Source organism: Talpa occidentalis, unplaced genomic scaffold (genome assembly GCF_014898055.3).
Source record: "Talpa occidentalis isolate TD23 unplaced genomic scaffold, MPIMG_talOcc4v2.1 talOcc4.10, whole genome shotgun sequence".
NCBI classification, from domain to species: Eukaryota; Metazoa; Chordata; class Mammalia; order Eulipotyphla; family Talpidae; genus Talpa; species Talpa occidentalis.
In genome coordinates this window covers 8,178,461-8,196,382 of record NW_023600993.1, presented here as the reverse complement: position 1 = coordinate 8,196,382, position 17,922 = coordinate 8,178,461, and the positions used below count along the sequence as shown (strand labels likewise).

Below are 17,922 nucleotides of genomic sequence, written 5' to 3'. Positions count from 1 at the left end.
CCCACCACCAAGGTGTTCATTCCTCTAAGGCCTCTGAGCTTGAGAACCTACCTCCACCCAGAGCTGAATGGGACCCACAGACTCTCATCAGGGAAGCAGGCCCTGCAACGGCTGAAGCTCTGCTGCCCCACTGGACTCCACTCACAAAACACGAGTGAAATGTATTCCAAGTGTCAAGACCACAGCCAAGTGCTAAACCAAGCCTGGGCCCTTCTAAGGCCCTGTGTGAAGCTGGCTCTGTGGACAGGTAGGGGAGACTGACTTCCAGGTGACCAAGCAGCTCATTGTGACCCCCAGTAACCTCCAGGGTGGGAGCAAGAAGCACCTCTCAGCCAATAACAGGTTCCAACCTAACATGCTCAGGGATTTGCATGGCTGGGAGGGGGGAAGGGAAGTGCTTTCAAGAAACTTCTGTCTGAAGGTTGCTTTTCCATTCAAAAAAGTAGCTATTAGCACCTACTATGTGCCTGTGACCTTGAAGCTTATTAGGCAAGTGCTAATATTAACCAGGAAAACCTAAGGGTTCAGTCTCTGGAGGATGCACCTCCACTGTCCTAGCCGGTGGAAGGCAGGAGAAAAACATTAAGCAATACAAGTCAGCAAACACTGGCCAGATGCCCGTGGGGCCCAAAGTCCACTGTCACACACAGAGGACTTCAGAAGAATGAAGTGACCCCGGTTCTTCCCTCCATGTGCTGAATTTGACCATGCAATCAGCCCCATACCTGGAGTCGGGGCCAGTGAATTGCTGCTGTGGTTTCAAAATGGAGGAACAGAGTCCTCCTTGGGCCCTACAGGAGGGAAGGCTGGGGCCTAAGGCTTCTGAATGGAGACAGCAGGGATGTAGAATGTGCTCTGCACAGGATGGGTGGCAAGAGGGAAGTGGAGAAGCCTGACGGCCCCTAGCTGCTCCAGTCTGCCGACGTGCCAGGCACATGCATCAGTGCAAGGGGCCGGGAAGTAATCGCAGAGTTAACTCGAGAGAGGCACTCTGCAAACAACCTCAGGCTATACAGGTGGATCCAGCCTAGTATACCAGGCCCAAGTGCCCAGGAAAAGGGCAGGAATTAGGCAGGGTGGCCAAGCACAAAAGAGTCCACATAACAGAATCAGACCCTGCTCTACCACTCACAGGCCGTGTGACCTTGGGCAAGTTACTCAAGCTCTCTGGGCCTCAGCTTCCTTGTCTATATAATGGGCATTAACACCATGAGCCTTTGTGGGGTAGGAGAGTCGGGTATAGGTGCCTTGGGCACACCGAGGGCACCTAACAATGTTTTCTGAGTCATAAGCGGTATGTTTTTAGACAAACACCCACTCACCAAGACAGGAATATGGCCCTTCTGAGACAGCAAGTCTCTCGAAGGTTACCAGGGTTAAGTTCATGTTACAAAGGAGACTGGCCCACAAAGACAACAGACTCAAGGCACTAACTCATGTGTGTGTGTACGCATGCAGGTATGCACGCACACCCACAGGACTGCCTATCTTAAGCTTTGCCTTTCTGGTCCCTAAACAGGCAGTGACCCCCATGCACACTCTCCTGCAGATGAGCTCCCAGCCCTGATGCACAAGCTCCCTCCCCGGCTTCCCTCTACACTGGGACCAAGCACAGAGCCCACATCTGAAAAGCACGATGCTCTGTACCCTCCTCCCCACAATTCTGTCTCCTTAAGAGTGATCCAGCCTTCAAATCCTAAATTCAAACCTGCCAGGCAAACCCCACATTTCTCAAGGCTCAGCTCAAATGCAAGGTCTCGAAGGAACCAGTAATCTGTCTACACTCCACCTCAGCCCTCCCTGGGGCTGGCCCCCCAGCTCTGTGGTCCCTGCACACTTCACATCCAATTTTATTTCAAACAGCATCTACCGATGTGTGTGGCCACCTACTGCACGTGGATCTCCCCTAAGTCTGAGATTCCTTCCTTCCTCACCCGGCACCCCAGGACCTGGCACAAAGCCTGGTACGCATAAGTGTGCAGGCGCCTGGCCTCCGAACACCCACCGTACCTGGCATGCTCCTCTCACCCAATCCTTCTAGCCCCTGGCTCAGCACCAACATCTCAACTTCACAGACCACCACACAGTTCAGAGTCACTGGGCAGCTTATCGATGAAGGAATACACAGAGGAAGAAAGAACCTCACAGATAGTCTAGAACAGTGATCTGGGCTTCCAAGGGGCATCCAGCATAGTCTGGAGACGTTTTTGGTTGTTGCAACTTGGGGAGTCCTGCAGGCATCAAATGGGTAGAGGCTGGGGGCGTGGCTGAACACTCTACAACGCACTAAACCACCTTTTGCCACAAAGAATTATCTGGCCCCAAATCTTAAACTACCTAGGCTGAGAAACCCCAATCTTTAAAAATTTTAAAAGGGGTTGGGTTGGAAGGAACTAGGCAATTTCAGGGAAGATTTCAAAGACAAGGCAAGAGTTGGTTTAGACTTGAAATTCTAGAAGACCCTTTGTCTGAAAGACACTTGTTTGCCTGACTTTTTACCTTCTTCAACAAGAATCTTAAGCACCACATTTTCTCTCTGTTCCTTTACCAAGAGGTCAGGCTACAGCCAAGACAATCTGACAGAAGAGTCTCTGGGAAGAATCCCAGCCCAGAACAAGCCAAAGTGACTCTGGTCAAGTGAACAGGAGAAGGAGGATGGGGCCTGGCCCCGGAGCCTTGGCCATGTCCCCGCCTCCCCCTGCTACTCCCAGCCTCAAAGCTGAGCAAGAATCCCTCTCACTGTTCACAGCATGGTGACCCTAAGAGCCATTCCTGGGGTCTCTGCACTGCCCAGAGACACGAAGATGTCTGCTCCCCAAGGACGGGCTCAGGCACCGAGCTCTCCACGTAGGCCGCACTGCCGAGGCCAGTGCACACAAGGCTGCTGCCAGATCCGGGGTTCCACCCGAGGGGGTCATGACTCCAACATTTCCCCAGCACCAGCTTCACTGCCATGGTGCCCCAGGAAACAGCAGGGTAGGACAAAGAGCAAAGAGTCACAGGGCAGGGTGGCCAGGAGCAAGCCTCACCTTCTGAGTCCAGTGCCTGGATCTTCAGCTCCAGGGGTGAGTCCTCCAGGTAGAGCTCTCGGGTAGTAGAGACAATCTGAATACCATGGATGAGGTCGACAATGGCGTCACAGCGCAGGACCTGGCCGGTGGCTAGAGGAATGGTATGGAGGGGTCAGCACCATCAGCAGCATCCCCAACCCACCGCCACCCCATGCCCCAGGGCCTCCCTCCCTGGGCCTTCTTACACTTCGGCAAAGATGAGGGCAACCAACAAAAACACCACCACAAAGCAGGGTTGGAAGAACCAAATTAACCCTCGAAAGCCAAGCAGCCAAACAGCACAGGGCTCTTCTGAGAGTCAGTGTGTGCTTCCAGAGGGCCCAGGCCCTAGGGACACTTTCATTGCCCATCTGATGTTTTCCCAGCATGAGCAGCAGCATCTGAAGAGTGCAAAAAACTCCTCCAGAAAAATCTAGTTTTCTTGAGCATAATCATTCAGTTAAGTATGACAAATGGGCATCCAAAAAGAATGCCCTGGAGGATAGGGCCTCCCAGGTGGCGCAGCGGTTGAGCACTGGGTTGCAAAGCTGCCCGCAGCCTCCGCGGCGCCGGTTCGATCCCCGGCTGCTCTCCAGCCACCAGAGGAGGGTCCCACATGGCGCGCAGACCTCTCCTGCCACCCGCTGCTCCCCTCAGCAGTGTATTTCATCAGTCTGTCTGTTCTGCTCCCTGCTCTGTCTCTGGTGAATTCTCTCACCCTCCTGCACTTCTGACTGTACCCAGTACTTGTATAAATAAATCTTAAAGAAAAAAAAAAAAATTGAGGACCGGCAGATCGTTCCCCTGCTTGGTTCTCAGTTTAAAAAAAAAAAAAAAAAGAATGCCCTGGAGGCCTGTCCCCACACTCCCCACAGGAATCACACACCTGGTGCTTTTGCACAAGACCACCAGCTACGCCCCCCAGGAACAGCTGCGTGTGAGCACAGGTTTGCTTGCTCTGTAACTAGGATATGTAACTGGTACTGCCAAGAGAATGCTCTTGTATAAGGAAGACAAATGTACCACAGGAGCATTCTGATCATTCTCCAGGCTCCACAGAAAACTCCGTGTCTCTCGGTGGGATTTCGTCAGAAAGTAATACAGGCCATTTACCAAAAGTCTTAAAACTATCCAGATGCCACGGCCCAGAGAAACTGGGGACTTGTCCTTGACTGGAAATACCCTAAAGGTTACAAAATTCTCTGTATAGAAATATTTATTTTTCTATTAACACTGCAACGAACATCTGAAGACAATCTCAACATCCAATGTAAGCGGACGGTGACGGGACTACCTCCTGTAAGAATACTCTTCAGCCACTAGAAATTATTCCGTAATAAAATACAAAATTTTCCCCATCATGTTAGGTGAGGGAAAAGCATGATGGGAAAATTCTATTTGTTTTCTAAGCATTTTGCCACCACGATACGGTAAATCAGACCCGGAGAAGTCAAAGGATCAGAACAACTTTCTTCATCTTGGCTCAATGCCCGCTAAAAGTTGTTTGGATGATAAGTAACACCTGGAAATAAAAAGTCAGCCTCCACAGGAGGGGAAACAATACAAGTATCTGCAGGGGAGCCGGGGGGTGTTGCTTGCTGGGTGCCCCTCCTGCCTGGGCCCAACCAGCAAGAAGAAAAGTATTGCCTGGTTCCAGCAGCCTCAGCGGCCAGAGGCCCCACAGGGTGTCTCCCACCTCTCCCTGCTGACAGTGTCCCACAGGAAGTCCCGGGCACTTACTGACATCCTCGGCAAAGATGATGCTGGTCAGTCGGGCAGGCTGGGACAGGCGGGCCTGCACCACAGCCTTCTGGGAGCACTGCTGCTCGTCTGGGCCCAGCGGCTCAATGCTGGCCACTTCCGGCCGGGTGGAGGACCTGCAGCATGAAGGCAAGAATTTACTCTCTGGAGCCTCCCCAAAAGGCACAGTGGGACCAGAAGCCAAAGCCACTGCACCCCACGTGGGGCTGGGTCCCAGACTCAGAACAGAGTCAGGCCATCTCTGCCAGCTCCAAACCCCAAGGAGAAACGGGGCACAGTCAAGGTCCAGGGCCATGCGGCCCAACACACACTTTCCTGCTGAGCAGATCAAATGGGAGACTTGGAAACCTCCTCAGCGTTCAAAGGACAGCGCCGTACAGGCCTTCCAAGAAGGTGCCGGCTAAACTGCGTACATACATCCTGGGAGTAATGACAAGACGCTTGGATGTTGGGTGAACATTCGAATCAGTGTCACACTTTGCAGAGACTTGGTGCTGCCTTGTGAGCTTGCAGTGTGGGATCCAGGGCCAGGGGAGGGGGACTCACCTGGCAGCCCCCCAAAGATCATCCCTAGATGCTGCACTCAGCACAGGACCCCCACCAAGGAGAACCTCTGCTTAAGGCCACAGATAGAACATTCTGGGGGATTCAGAAGCAAAGGCGTGGAACACACTGAAATGTCGTCAAATCTTCTGGCCTGACGCCGAGTCTCCCGTCAGCCAGGTGGGCAGCGCGCCTCCCAAGCACACCCTGGGATCAGACAACATCACAGGCGCAGCCGAGCGACTGGCAGAAGGCCTGGAGACAGAGCAGCACCTCCACCGAGAATAAACCTCACCCACACTCAAGGAAAGAAGTCAAATCCCCTGAGCAAATGCATCTGTGAACCCTCCCCGGGAGACTTCTGGAAAAGAGCTTCTGAGGCGCTAAGGGGAGATAATGATGAGAACACAGACCCAGACAAGCAGAGAAGGTACCTGTGGCAACACGCTCACGCGAGCTTGAAACAGGCTCCGTTTAACTGGTGGCGTCTTCAAGGAGTGTAAGGATATTAAACCTGCACACGCACACTCAGGCGCATTCACATTCAGGCACTCGCACACAGAACTGACTGCAGAAACTAGGACAAAGGAGAAAGCTCATAGACGAGAAGAGCTTGAGGAGAGGGGGCAAACATGCAGTGGAGGTTCCTGAATTGCATCTAAAAACAGAAAAAAGGACCTTCATGGGGAAATAAATGTACAATCCAGTCTGGAGCATGAAGGTAGCTGCGTGCCAGTGCTAACGTCTTCCTTTTGACAAATGTTCCTGTGCACACATCCCCACCACCAGCTGCAGGTGCTGGGCCTCCAGTTACCTTTAAAGAGGCAAGTCCCTCCTCTTCACTCTGGGCTGACACAGGAGCGATAGATAATATGTGGCCTGGAGATGAGACCGAGCAGGGTCCTGACCTCCAGCTGCCAGGGGAGGAAGCACCTCCCGCACTGCAGCCGAGGGGCCGGGCTGTACCTTCTCAACTCTGCTAAGCTCAGGGCAGCGGGAGGCTACACCCAGGTAGCAGGGAGGCTGGGCACGTGGAGGAGATAAATGGCAAAGGCTGAGCACCTCAGCAGGTGTGACAGACAGCCAAGGACTGCACAGCCGTGCCATACGACCCACCCGGCCCCACCACACCTAGGGATTTTCTGGGCTGCACCTGAAGCTGGAAGGCCTCACGCCAACCACCTACAGTTGGCTGTCGGTTAGGGTGGTGTTTCTGTTACTGGCACAGGGTTCTTTTCAGTGACCTGACTCCCTCTGGGGCATTCTGAGGCCAGGGTGACTTGGTTGTACCTTTAAGAGGCACAGAGGAACTACAGGCTCAATGGTGTGTGCTTGGGCCTCAGTATCCCCACAGTCTGGGGAGCAGGAAGCACATTCAGAAGTGTCAAAGAATTAGAAAGAAAGCCTGCACTGGACTCAAGCTCACTATGGAGACTAGCAGTAGGGGGAAGAGCTGGAAGGGGACAGCAGAGGGGGCCTCAGCTTTACCTGCAATGTTTTCTTTGTAAAAAAAACTATTTAAATGTTAAGCCCAGCCAAAAACATCCTCACAGAAGCACCAAGAATAACGTCTGACCAAACAGTCGGCACCGCAAGGCCCAGTTGACTTGACACAAATTCAAGCATCCTGCTCCCTCAGCACATTTTTATTCTTTAATCAGAAAATGGCCCCAGTATCTCAGCGCTCGCTGGCTGCTCCTGCCTGTCACCTCCCCGCTTATCTCTTCCAACACCCACCTCTCCCTCTGCCTGGCCCTGTGATTAACTGCCTTCCTCGGAGGGAAGGGGATTCTCCACCCCAGCACCCCTCCCTGGGCCAGCTCTTCCCTCCCCGCCCAGGAAGGTGCCAGCCTGAGTCCCCAGGGGTATCTGCAGGGCCTTTCTGAGGTCCACCCAGAGCTGGAGTGGCAGAGAGCACTTGTGCGTGGCCAGGGGGAGACTAGGCTATCAGGAAACGTCTGTATTTGGGTTCGGAACACCTGAGCCCTGGCCTGGAACCAGTCCCCCCTTCTTTCTGGGAGTCCGTTTACCATCCCTCTGTAAAACGAGGGTGCGGTGTCAGTCCTCCGAGTTACATCAACTATTAGGAGGGAACTGTTTTATTTAGAAGGCAGAACAACAGAAAAGAGCAGAGAATACAATAAAAGAATAAATACCCATATTCCTACCATCTGAATTAGCCACTATGAACTCACACATTTGTTTCCAGTGTGTTGTTATTTCATTTTGAATGACGCCTGACCCAGCCCCCTTACAGCACTCGCCCTGACCCAGGTGTGCCCGGAGCCCGAGCAAAGATTCATGCCCAAGGCCGGCCACGCTGCTGACCAGAGACAAACCACCGACTTCAACAAGTCTATCCATCACAGGAGGCCTCTCCCTCTCTCCTCCCTCCCTCCCAGCGTTCCCACCTCCATCCCCTTCTCCTGCTGTCACCTGCCCTTCTCACTGGCTCTTGTGCTGCCCAACCTTTGGGCAGAAGGACCCATCCCTCATCTTCTTCTCAGTCCCACTAGCCCACTCCTTCTCGGGGCCCCAATGCAGGCCCGAGCATTCACCGAGCCCATATTCACTGGGTTATGTGCAACGCTCCAGGTAACGTTCCAGACACTAAGGAGAAGCCCCCGCCCCCATGTCACGGGACTGCCATGGGAGAGAAGAGAACAAAATAAACAAAGTGAGGAAACATGAGGACTTAGACATGGGCGCACAGATGCGCACGACGCAGGAAAGGGGAAGGCTGGGATCTTCAGCAGGATGGCGAAGCAGCAGGGAGGCGCTCTGCTTCAGGCAGAGACTTGAAGGACGAGCAGCAGGGTGGGCTCTGCATATCTGGGAGAAGAGGGTTCAGGGGGAAAAGGCCAGCAAGTATAGCGTTCCCAAGGCAAGGGCCTAGCGAGAAGACTCTCCCCTGTGCCGCGTCCTCGGAGACAGAGCTGAGGCCGGAGCCGATGGCCTTGCTCACTTCTTGCCTGCTCAGCACCTAGCTTGAGACGCTGGCGCAGGTTTGTACAGACGCTCTTCATTGGGTTACGGATTCTCTTCTAAGGTCCCTGCAAATTTTCATCATGAACGGGTGCTGATGCTCTAAGGAGATGATCTGGCTTTCCTTCTTCACGCGCTGAAATGGAGGCGTGCCTGCACTGACTGCTGTGCTGAGGTGACGTCGACCTTGCCCTGCTGGGACCTGGGCCTCGCCTCGCTGGTCAGAGTATGCTGTCCTCTCTTTACTCTTCAGGATTGGAGTTGCTAGTATTCCATCAAGGAACTTGTGGTGTTGGCCTGCAGATGTCTTCTTGTAAGTGTTTACATTTGGTTCACAATTCTTATAATGTGGGCCTCAAAAAAATAAGCTAGGAAATTGAGCTCCTCTTCTCTTTCCTGAGTTCATGGACTTATTAGTCCATCAATGGTTCACAAATTTCTCAGCTAAGATCATCTGGACACATGAGTTTGCTTTATGAGGAGGCTTGCAAATATAAACTTAATCTGGCCAAATCTGCAATGCAATGGAAGGTGCCATACCCTTCCAGGCATTTGTACAACTATCCCTGAAGTCCTGCATGGGGCATGGGGAGGAGTTCCCAGCACCCCCCTGAAAGCTGGGGGATGGAGGCTCAGCAGCTGTCACACAGCCACGTGGCCTCCTGTCCACATGATGTCCACATCCCACAGGCCCTCTTCCCAGGTCTCAGAGCTTCCCTCAAGGACCCCAGGCAAGTCATGGTGCTTAGACATCCTCCCCGCGCACCCAGAACACCCCAGTCTATAGGCAAGCAAGGTGAACACACAGTGTGGGTGTGCTTCCTATGGGCACCCCTGCTGAGTTTCGGCTGCCGGGCCAGCATCTACCTGGGAATAACAGGGCCTAGGGTTCTGTGGGTACTGCCTTGCTCCTCTCAGTCCATGAGGCCCCCAAGTGCCCACGTGGCTCTGGACACAGGGCCCAGGACTTTGTATCCCCCGCTGATCTCCAAGGGCTGTAGGGCTGGAGCCACCTTGCTACCCCAGGGGATTATTGAGAACAGGACACAAGGCCGAATGACCCACGTCCTGCTGACACTGTGTCATACAAGAGTCTGTAGCACAGGAGCTGGGAGCCAGCCCCGCCCCGCCCGCAGCGTCATCAGCCCAAACACTCCTTTGTCTTACTTAAACTATTTTGGTTTGAGTTTCCTGTCATATATAATCAGAAGAGCTTAGAGGCTTAGAGCATGAACCCTCCTCCCCCAGCTGAATTCTTTAAGGCGTGCTGCCTGATTTCACTCAGATAACTTGTAACACACACACACACTTAAAGCAACGACAAACAGCAACTTTTCATTCATTATGCACCTGTATGACAGGCATAAAGCAAAACACATCACCAATATTGCGTTACCTCAAAAAAATCCTATTAAAATCCTCATTTGATACACAGGGACACCTCTACGTGATGTTGATGGTCACGTTGCTAGACAAACTCCTGTCCGGCCTGGCTCTGGACACCTGCTGCAGATGCTTCCCACTCCCTGGTGCTGAACGCACAGACTGCTCAAAATAAGGTCCAGACTCCCAGGCCCCAGCAGATGATGACCTCGACTTCCTCTTGTATCATCCCACTACCCCACATGTATCCTTAACACTGCTTTTGAAGAGTGGCATTGATTTTCTGAAGGGCCTACTGACGGAGCCCGGCGGAGAAGCACTTGCCTGAACATCCCAGAACTGGCTCTGGGGCCAGAGGCTGGTTCTAAACATGGCTTTGCCATGAAGTAGCTCCTGGCCTCTGGCTTCCCATTTTTAGGCTTAAGTGGGGAGTAGCAGACAAGGAGCTAGCAGGAAAACTGTTCTGTTATTTTTGGTTCCATCCACCATGGCGGGGCAGGACCCATGGCCTGGACACCCCCACCAGCCCTTCCCCAGTGTCCGGTACTCTGTGTGCCACCCTCCGGGGCCAGCCCACATCGAGGTAACCCCTGTATCCATTTCTTATTTATTTTTTAAAACAATTCTTCTTTACAGAAAAAGCACTTTAAAAGGAAACTCCACGTTGCTGTATAGAAAGGCATTTCATCTGCCATACTCTGTGGTAACCACAGAAACCAACAAGCATCAGCTCTACGTCACCACCTTAGGGGGCCCCACTGCTGCCTGCGAAGGTTCTGAGCCCACCGGCCAACATTAAAGATGTTAAGGAAAGCCTGAGGGGTCTGCAGGGGCTGGAGTGTTTAATGGCAGCGAGGGTCAGCTTGGAAGATGAAAAAGCTCTGGAGGTGGTTGCTGGTGACAAATGCACACTATGAATGTCTTAATATCACTGAACTGGACACTCAGAAATGGTTAAGACGCTCAATTTTGATGGGCATACTTTACCACAATTTAAAAGAAAAAAAAATGTCAACAACATCTTGGCACCAGAAAAGCAACCTTTAATTTGAGGAAATCTAAAAGACGATTTGAAAAGGTAGACCTTTCCCACACACAATGTCACAGGTGTCCGGGCTCCAGGAGGCGCTGCCTCTGAGGAACCTTCGGGACACAGCAGCAGAGGCTGGGCAGGGGCCGCGCACCAGAGGATGTGGGAAGATCAGGCCAGAAAGCAAGAGTGAAACAGGAGAAGTGAGAGTTGTGCAAAGAATGGGGTGGGAGCGAGCAGAGTCAGAGGCAGCTCACCCACCATCCACAACAAGGGTCCAGCCCCTCCGGGGGAAGAAGGCAGGGCCTGCAGGGCGGAAGTCACCTCCAGGGGCTGCCTGGGCCCAGGTGGAGTGAGGGACACACACGAGAAGCAGGAAGAAAACAACCAGGCACCAGATCAATGCAGGGAGCAGTCACTTCATGGCCACCTCCCGAGGGCTTGCTGAACGGGTGGCGCAAAGCCCAGACCAATCCTGCAGGGACCACAGCTGCAGCAGCCCCGGGGTGCAGGGGGGAAAGCACGGCCCAGAGAACCCATCCCAGCAAACCCCACCCAACTCTGACCCTGGCGAGCCCTCTTCCTGTCTGCTCACCACAGCCCACAAGTTCCACATGGCCCAGTCCCTGCCAACCTCTCTGACCTCAGCTCTCCCCTCAGCAACATGCCTTATCTGTGTCCTTCCTGCAAGCTCAGTCCCTCCTTAGGGCCTTTGCACTTGCCACTCCACCAGCTAGCGGCAGCTCCACAGTCCCTTGCCTTCTCAGATTTCTTACCCCATGAAACAATTTCTCCATCTTAATGTATTATTTAACTCCTGTGATCAACTATAAATGCCACAAAAGTAGGGCCTCCTTGGCTTGCTCTCTATCACAGGTCCCCAGCACCTGGAATGAGGCCCACATCATAGCAAGGCTCAGCTTCTGGTAAGGGAATCCTCAGCCTCGCGGTGAAACAGGCTGTGGTCGAGTCGTCCTCGACCAGAGCAGGGGATCTGGCAGAGACTCTTCACCTGGGTCATGGGGAGAAGGTGCCCCGATAGCCAGACCAGGACAGCGCGAGCGTGCCCGGGCAAGTCATTCAGGGATGGGGAGGAGGAGCCGTCTGGACACAGCACAGCACAGAGGGTGTAGTGGTTTCCCCACCCCGAGCCCCCACCAGACACTCCCCACCCACACCCCTACGCAGCTGGGGGCAGTGCCTCATCACACACACCTGTCACCTCCTCCTCTCAAACATGTGTGGCCAGCAGGGGCGCTCTACCCAGAGACCTGCAGTTTGTACAACACCCCTGCCGCCAGGAGTAGCCAATAGCTGACTGACAGTGGGTCAAAAAACAGAAAAAAGTGCCCTCCTCCCCCTTGTGTCCAGGACAACTTGAAGTGGAGCTCAGCTGCAGAGGTCCTCAGGAGTCCGGCGTCTCCCGGCCTCCGTCCCTGCTCATTCCCTTCCCTAGCCAGCTTCGAAACCATGTGCGACTAAGTCTCATCTCAGGCTCTACTTCTGGGAAACCAATCCAAGGTGCTTTCTCCAAGATAAAGCAGCTCAGAACACCAGGGACTTCAGCCCCAAGGAAAAGGAGGAAATGATGCAACATGACCCACAGAAGGGTGCTCAGACACCCGGATTATGAAACAATGTAGAAAAATACTTGTGGCTTTAAAGAGAAGCTCATAACCAAGTGACCCAACCGCCAAGTACGAACAGGGTAGAAAGCCAGCTTGGGGAGGGGGGAGGGGAATAGTGATGAAGAGGAAACCACACGCTGATGGTGTTGCAGTTGAAGGGTAAGGTCCGGCTTCTTCATTTTCCCCAATTTTCTATATACAGCCATTTTGTATATAAAGGATAACTTAAAAAGAATCTAATGCATGCTTTAGGGAGCATTTTCAAGAACACCAAATATCAAAAAAGAGTCCGAACTTGTCACATAACCAGCAATGCTGGTGTAAGTAGCAGGATTCAATTAGTCTGGCTACTCAGCCAGAGGCTCAGGTCCCTGAGTGGGGAGGGGCAGGAAGGCCCCTATCAATAGCCTATCCCAGCACACAACCACCACAGGCAGCACTTGCCTGAGGCCCAGACTGACACTCGGGCCCCTTAAAGGATGTGACTCTATAATTCCTCTGGCCCTAAAATTGTGCAAAGATTTGATGCTATAAAATCAAGAAACAGGAAAAGTACCTTTAAAGTCATCGGCTCGGGCATGAAGGAGATTTCAGTAAACTTGGAGGCTAGCCACAAATTCAAAGAAAGAGCAAAAAAAATCTCCTAAGGTTCAAGAGGTTTTTGATTTTGCTTTGTTTTTCATATCAGAAAATTAACAAGAAACTCTTCGGGCGAGGATATTTTCCTCTCAGGTTTAGATGACTTGTCTGCACGCCAACTCTGAAAATCTCCAGAGGAGAATCTTCAAAAAAAACAAAACAAAACAAACAAACAAAAAAAAAACTGTAGATGACTAAACCAGAAACAGCATTACTAAAAATAAAGAAAACATTTTCAGTGCTTGATTGATGGAAGACTTTCCTGTGAAGTTAAGGGGTCTATCACAACTGCCAAACACCTCTGAGAAGACACTTATGCCCTCACACATTTGCAATAAAAACTATGGATCAGATGCAAAACAAGTTTTAAGGTACTTAGCACTTCTCTGATGCATCAGAGATGAGAAATGTTTTTCCCCCTTCCTCCTAAGAAGCTGCACAAATAAATTCAAATCCCCTGGAGTCTATCAGCTCCTCTCAGAAAAGAAAATGCAATTAGAAAAAGAAGAAAAAAACAACAAAGTTGTTACTTTAGAGAAAACAAAAAAAGCATGGCTCTAAAATCTTAGAGGAAGTAGCATACAAATACATCCAGAGGGATTCATTGGAAGCCAGCTGTTTTTACTAGCGAGCTTCCTCTCTCCAGCCAATAAATCAAGAGAGCAACTTCATCGAGTATGAGCAGGCATCTCCTTGCAAGTCAAGGGCTAACAGCTGGTCTTCCCACACAAGACATGTCCTAGACAGGGCCATGGGAAACTTACAGAAGATAGGCCCTAAACTGTTACTGGTTAGGCCACATGTCCTTATTTCAGGAGGCAGACTCGGGAAATCAGTGGGGACCAGAAACACAAGGAAGAACGTTGGTCTGAGCGCTGGGCCCATTACCTGCATGTATGCACAGAACCACACACACACGAGTTCTTTGTACTGTGATCACACCTTGTTAAGTCTCAGCGCCGACACAGCCTTGTAGCAGAGCAAAGAAAGCAAAGGTGTATCCTTGGGGCTCACAGCACCTTTCATCTGTAGCTAGGTAGGAGCCGCCAGGAGTGGGTGGGGCCAGGTGTGGGTGGGGCCGGGTCACACCCTAGGCTGCCTCCACCCAGCTGAGAGGTGAAATCCCTTGCATTCTAGTGCAGAGTGGGAGAGTTGGACAGTTGCACCCCATGTCTCCCTGGAGGCTACAGGGGGGAGGAGGGCACAGGCCTCCAGTTGCCTTAGTGGCTGGGGATTCCCCGCTCACATCTCCCACAAAGGGGCTAGAGTTTCTGAGTTCTTGCAAGGAGGCAGGAGGGGAGGTGTCTGAAGAAGTGAGTTTTGAGCATCAAGGCCAACTCCACTGGGTGGGCAACCCGGAGGTGAGTCACCAACCACACTTCCTCGCGTCTTCACGTCTCATTTGTAAAATGGATCTCAGGGTTCCCTCCGAAAGCCCGTTGAGCCAAGCCTCAGGTGCCCCCTGGACGCTGGACAGCTGGGAGCGGCTCCCACACGCGCTCCCACACTTCTCCCCTAGGCCAGGCCCACGCCTGCCCGGCGCGGCGGCGGAGTCCCGCCACGAACTCGAGAACCCTGGGGCTCTGCCCGCCACCTGCCCCTCGCAGTCCAAGGGGGGAAGTGGGACCACGTGGACGCCCCTCCCGGGCTCGGCGGCGCCGGCGCGTTCCTCTCCCCGCCCGCGAGGTTCTGAAGACCCCCGGCCCGGCCCGGCCGGCCACGGCGCCCCCCGCGCCAGCGCCGCCCGCAGCACGCGGGCCAGGGCCCGCCAGGCCCCGCCGGGCGGCTCGCGCAGCCGCGGCGCACAGGCCGGGAGGCGCCGGCGCGGCGGGGGCGGGAGGCGGCCGCGCTCGCGCCGCGGGTCAGCGCGCCGGGGCCGTGGGGCCGGGCGAGCGCGGGGGCGCACCTGCCGCCCTCCCCGGGCCGGGCCGCCCCGCCCGCCGGCCTCGCCCGCCCCGCCGCGGCCCCGGCGGCCTCCCAGCCCCGCCGGCGCGGCGCACCTGCCGCGCGCAGCCGCCCGGCCCCCGCGCCCGCAGGCCCGCCCCGCCGCGCGCCTCACCAGCGGTAGCAGCCCTCCGAGGCCTCCAGCGTGAAGTTGACGCGCGTGGCGCGCGTGAAGGGCAGCAGCACCTTGGGGATGTTGAGCTTGGCCGCCGCGGCGGCGGGGCCCAGCGCCAGCAGCGCCGAGAGCGCGAGCAGCAGCGGCGGCAGCCGCCCGCCCGGCGCCGCCATCCTCGCCGCGCTTCACCTCCCGCGACCCGGCGCCGGCCGCCCGCGCGCTCCCCCTCGCGCCCTGGTGCCCGCCGCGCGCCGGGCCAGCAGGTGGGGAGCGCGGGAGCGCGGGGCGGGGCGAGGGCCGCGGCCGCACTTCCTGGGCCCGCCGGGCCGCGCGCGGGAAGCGAGGGGCCGAGCTCGCGGCGACCCCACCCCCGGCCGCCTCGGGCCGCCGCCCTCGCGGGCGGAAATGCAGCGCGGGGCCCGGGACGCGCGGCGGGGGCGGGACTCCAGCAGACGCGTGCCCGGGACGGGGCGAGCCGCGGGGGCCTGGGGCGCGGGCCGAGGTCCCCTCGGGGTGGGGGCCAGAGGGGAGCGCGCGCCACGGCGGGGCCCCCTCGGCCTCGCGGGAAACCTGCGCGCTTCTCTGGCCTTCCCGCTCGAACCCCGCGGTTCCGAGCTGCGCACACGCCCGGGCGGGGCCTTCCCGCCAGGCCCGCAGTCTTCCCGCCTCCGGCTTTGACCGCAGCGCACACTAAGCCCTAGGACACCGGCGACCTGTAGCCTCGTCGGAGAAACCGACCATCCACACCGGAGGCACAGGCACCAGGAAATCTGGGGTGCGGAGTGGCGATTGGCCCCCCAGCTCCGTCCCTCTGCTTCCTGGAAGAGGGACTCGGGGCTTCCCAAAACGAAACGACCTGCTGCTTCCCCCTCTTCGTCCCGAATGGCCGAAGGATCACCCAGCAAGGTGGGCAGCATTCAGAGAGAAGGGGGTTACCCAAAGGGCAGGTTTAGGGCCAACAGGCCAGAGCACACTGCACGCTCCAGCTGCCCAGAGAGATACCATGTTCAGCGTGACTGAATTCATCTCACACAACTCTCAGATCCTAAATTCAGTCGACATGTATTTCCAGCTCTGGTTGGAACAGTAGGGGACTTTGTCAAGAATTGGTTGAGGGGGTGGGTTCCTCCGCGGGCACCATGTGCCTCTACAACCTAGTGAGAGGTCTCAAGGGGCTGCAAGCTTGCAGGGCGGCTGGCATAAGGGGCCCAGGGAGTGTTCGCTGACCTGGAACCAGGAAGGCACATCGCGGCCAGCGGCTGGTGAAGAGGAGACTGGATTTTCCCTCAGCTGCGGAAGGCTTCTCGGGAAAGGCGGCCCTGGACTGGGAACAGACACCTCTCTCATCAGAAAGGCAGTGTTGGGGTCTGGGCCTCACCCTCCGGGGTTATGGGACTTTTGGATGGTGATGAGGGGTGTTTTGGGGTCACCTTCAAAACTGGAAGGCCCAGACCAGAGAACATGTATTAGGAGAAACCTCTAGAGACCCCAGAGCTGGGGTAAGATGGGAGTGTCTTCACGGTGTGGAGCCAAGTGCTCAGGGGAGGGGACACTTTTTCTCTGAAGGAACACGTAGTATAGAAAAAGCAGCCCAGAAGGGGTATCCCTGAGGAAATCTCAGTGTTCTTGTTTGCACATCTTATTGATTCACTTTTTAATATTAATACGATCATGGCATAAATTTAAAAGACTTAAAAGGACTTAAGTGATTCCCCCTTACTGCCCCATCATCCAATACCCTTCGCCACTGTTTTCTGGAGTATACGTCCAGAAAAAAATATTTTTATATAGTCACTATATTTGTAAATAGACATTTATATTTTTTCTATTTTACATATATAGTGCAGATATTTTATATACATTTAATCAAGATACACTACTTCATGTTCCAGTTCACCCACTTAAATTGAAAGTCTTACCGGGCCTCCCTGGTGGCTCAGGCGGTTGAGCGCTGCGCTGTGAAGCTGTCCACAGCCTCCGCAGCGCTGGTTCGACCCCAGCCAGCCAGCGAGGTTCCCACATGGCGCAGCAGGCCTCTCCTGTTGCTCCCGCTGCTCCCCTCAGCAGTGTATTACATCAGTCTGCCTGTTCTGTTCCTTGCTCTGTCTCCGGTGAATCCTCTCACCCTCCCGCGCATTTGGTCTGTACCTTGGTTCTTGTATAAAAATAAATCTTAAAAAAAAAAAAATTGAAAGCCTTACCAGGCAAGTAAATAATAAAAGGGATGAGGTGGGTATTAAGGAGCCGGGGCCTGCCGCTACAGTAATGGGCCCAATCTTTCCAGCTTTTCTGATTACTGAGGAAAAAAATCAGTAACCTCATTTTTTTAGGTGAAACATCTTGTAAATGATAATTTAAAACACACGGTATAATTCAATTCCTATGACATTCTTGAAAAACAGTTACAGGAATGGAGAGCAGGCAAGCTAACGCCAGGGGTGAGGGCTGGCCAGTAGGGAGTGTATGGATTCCTCTGTGAGGAATCCTTGTGGTGGTGCAAATGTCCTGGGACTTCAGTGCATCACATACATCTCCAGGTTGCGATACTGTCCTACACTTTTCAAGATATGACCATTCATTGGAGGCAGAGGGCACATGGGATTCTGGTTTCCCTCTTACAAGTACATGTGTGAATTACAATTATCTCCAATAGAAGGTTTAACTATACAAACAAAAAAGCAAACTTACAAACATACCTGACAAAACACACCTGAGCAGGCACAGCTCTATATTTAATTTGGGTAGCCGAGAAACTCCCCCAGCAGAGAACCACCAATGGGAAGCAAAAGGATAAATGCAGCATCTTCCTGTCGGAGACTTTCCCCTTTACAACGTCCTCAAACT

At 54.1% G+C, this 17,922-nt stretch overlaps 1 protein-coding gene across 1 annotated transcript in view; it reads right to left on the bottom strand.

Annotated features, from left to right (window-relative positions):
- NUP210 (nucleoporin 210) overlaps positions 1-15,328 on the bottom strand; it is an 86,584-nt gene extending 71,256 nt beyond the window's left edge. Inside the window, exons 1-3 of the mRNA XM_037523765.2 lie at positions 15,079-15,328; positions 4,791-4,927; positions 3,030-3,161 (exon numbers count right to left, since the gene is read on the bottom strand). Coding sequence (XP_037379662.1) covers positions 3,030-3,161; positions 4,791-4,927; positions 15,079-15,251 — 442 coding nt within the window. The 5' untranslated portion in view covers positions 15,252-15,328. The remainder of the gene's footprint in view (positions 1-3,029; positions 3,162-4,790; positions 4,928-15,078) is intronic.
- Positions 15,329-17,922: the final 2,594 nt, after the last annotated feature.